General features: G+C 40.7%; 1 protein-coding gene across 1 annotated transcript in view; it reads left to right on the top strand.

Annotated features, from left to right (window-relative positions):
* LOC137997554 (AP-2 complex subunit mu-like) overlaps positions 1–1,462 on the top strand; it is a 21,313-nt gene extending 19,851 nt beyond the window's left edge. Inside the window, exon 11 of the mRNA XM_068843611.1 lies at positions 692–1,462. Within this exon, the coding sequence (XP_068699712.1) occupies positions 692–826 (135 nt within the window). The 3' untranslated portion in view covers positions 827–1,462. The remainder of the gene's footprint in view (positions 1–691) is intronic.
* The last annotated feature ends 1,038 nt before the right edge of the window (positions 1,463–2,500 follow it).

Raw genomic sequence — 2,500 nt, forward strand, 5'->3', positions numbered from 1 at the left:
GCTTTAGTAAACCTCACTTTGATTACTGTGACATTGTTTGGGGTAACTGTGGGAAAACGCTACGAGACAAACTGCAGAAATTGCAGAATAGAGCAGCCCGTGTGTTGACATTCTCTAACTATGATGCTGATGCAACTGAGCTACTCGAGTTTTTAGGGTGGAAAAATCTTGCACGCCAGCAGGAAATTCATAAAGCCACCATGATGTTTAGATGTCTGCACGGGCTAGCTCCAGAGTATCTGTATTCAAAGTTTATGTGGCGTGACTCTGCTTATGACCTCAGGAACTCTGAAAATAAGCTCAATGTTCCATTACCGCGCACTAATTATAGAGATTATCAACCGTTTCTGTTGGTCAGCACGGAGAAAACGCACTTTGGCTGATTCCAGACTCAGTACGCCAATCAGAGTGGAAGTCCCTTTTCGAAACCATTGGCAACAACTCCTACTCAGATTTCTGAGGCTGCGCAGAAGTAGCCGGAAGGCCATGATTTGTCGACTTCCCAGTCCTAAGTACATTGTAGCTTAGTATGTCATGTGATCTGAAGTGGACTATCAGCACTTGTTACAAAAAAGGTCTATTGCGCATAAGCAAAAATCCCACCTGACAGCCTACGAATGAATCTTTGACCACAGGAAAAACGGTTGGCATTCACCCTGAGTATTGCAATTTCCTTTATTTTTCTTGGCAGGTGCCATTCGCATGTTCTGGTCTGAAGGTCCGCTACCTCAAGGTTTTTGAGCCCAAACTGAATTACAGTGATCACGATACAATCAAATGGGTGCGCTACATATCCAGATCAGGACTCTACGAGACAAGATGCTGAGAGTTATAAATTCGGATTCAGTTGAAACCGATTCCTTTCAATAAGTCATTTTGCATTTGTTTTCCTAGTTTCTTGGTCAGTTCGAAGCAGTGTATGTTGATAGTGATCTCGTACTTTTTTTTTTTTTTTTTTTCTTTTTTTTTTTTTTCACGTGAATCGTGTTGTATTGTCAACTCGTCTTCAAATGTAAAATTAAGGAGGAGATTTTTTTATCAAGGGCACTGGCAAGCCCGCTTTCATTTAAAGGCCAGCTCACTGAGCTACAAATATTAGAAAGTCAGGTTTTCTTGCATGCTGTGATTTCTTGAACTTTTAGCGGTTTTCTGTTAAGTTTCGTAATCAGTTTCGCACTTGGTTTGACTACACATGTTAAGAATTATCCAAATGTTAGGTCCTCCTTTCACACGAATCAAAAACAAGAGAGGACGCAAGTTGCTGAAACGCGTTTTCCTGTACTTAGTTTTCTCTGTCTTAGTCGACTTTCAAAAGGCTTGTTTGATTTTGTGCGTGTGTTGTTGGCCATTCGTAAGTAAAACCTAATAGGAAACCGATTGAAAGGAAAATAAGATTTACAGTACGTAAGTTCTATTGAAAAGTACTTACCTAGGAAGCATGCATTAAAAAGAATGAAAATTGTTTATCGGTCTATTAATTTTTGTGTTCGACATTATTTTCTTCAGTCTCTCTGGGTTTAGATATTTTACTGGTACCCACATCTCCTCTTAGGGAGTTATTTACGTTGTATCGATTCCTCTGTAACAATGCGTAGTTATTTTGACCATAACTTACCTTCTTAAAAGGGAGAGGTTGTGCCGACCAAATTTTCACTCTTCTGCAGATTGTAGAACAGAGCAATAAGTGGTCAGCCTCAGTATATGTCAACTTTATTGAATTTACCAAAGCCTTTGATAGCGTTAACCGCCCAACACTTTGGAGAATCCTTGGAAATTATGCCATCCCAGATAAGCTTGTGTTTATCATCAAAATGCGTTATAGTGACTACAGTGCAAGAGTCATCTGTGGAAACAATCTGACAGAGGAATTTGCCATACTGACAGGGGTAAAAGAAGGCTGTGTGCTCTCCCCCTTCTTTTCTCGTTCTGTATAGACTGGCTCATGAAGGAAGCAACCATGAATGTCAGAAGAAAAATAACATGGACCCTAATGGACACCCTTGAAGATCGTGACTTTGCGGACGACATTGTGTTGCTCGCTCATCGTTACCAAGATATCCAAGGGAAAACTAATGACGTGGCCACAATAGGTAGACAGATTAGACTCAACATCAATACCGACAAAACAAAGCTAATGAAGATCAGTGCAAGATCAGATCAGCCGGTTACCACTGACAACAACATCGAAGAAGTGCAGCACTTCGGAATATCTGGAGGTCTTCAAAAATTGGCACAGAAACTAAATTAATTAATTAGTCTTGGAAGGTCTTGCAATCCATGTGCCACAAGATAGATGTATTCCAAACAAGATGTCTCAGGAGAATACTCAGGATTTTCTGGCCAAGAACTATCTCTAATGAAGACCTTTACCGCAGAACCAATACAGCACCTCTAACAGTTGAGATCAAAAAGGGGAGGTGGCGGTGGTTGGGACACATTAACAGATTGGCCTCGAATGCCATCGGACGTCAATAATCCGAGATTACTACTTGTGGTCACT

The sequence above is a fragment of the Montipora foliosa genome, chromosome 3 (genome assembly GCF_036669935.1).
Source record: "Montipora foliosa isolate CH-2021 chromosome 3, ASM3666993v2, whole genome shotgun sequence".
In the NCBI taxonomy this organism is placed as follows: domain Eukaryota; kingdom Metazoa; phylum Cnidaria; class Anthozoa; order Scleractinia; family Acroporidae; genus Montipora; species Montipora foliosa.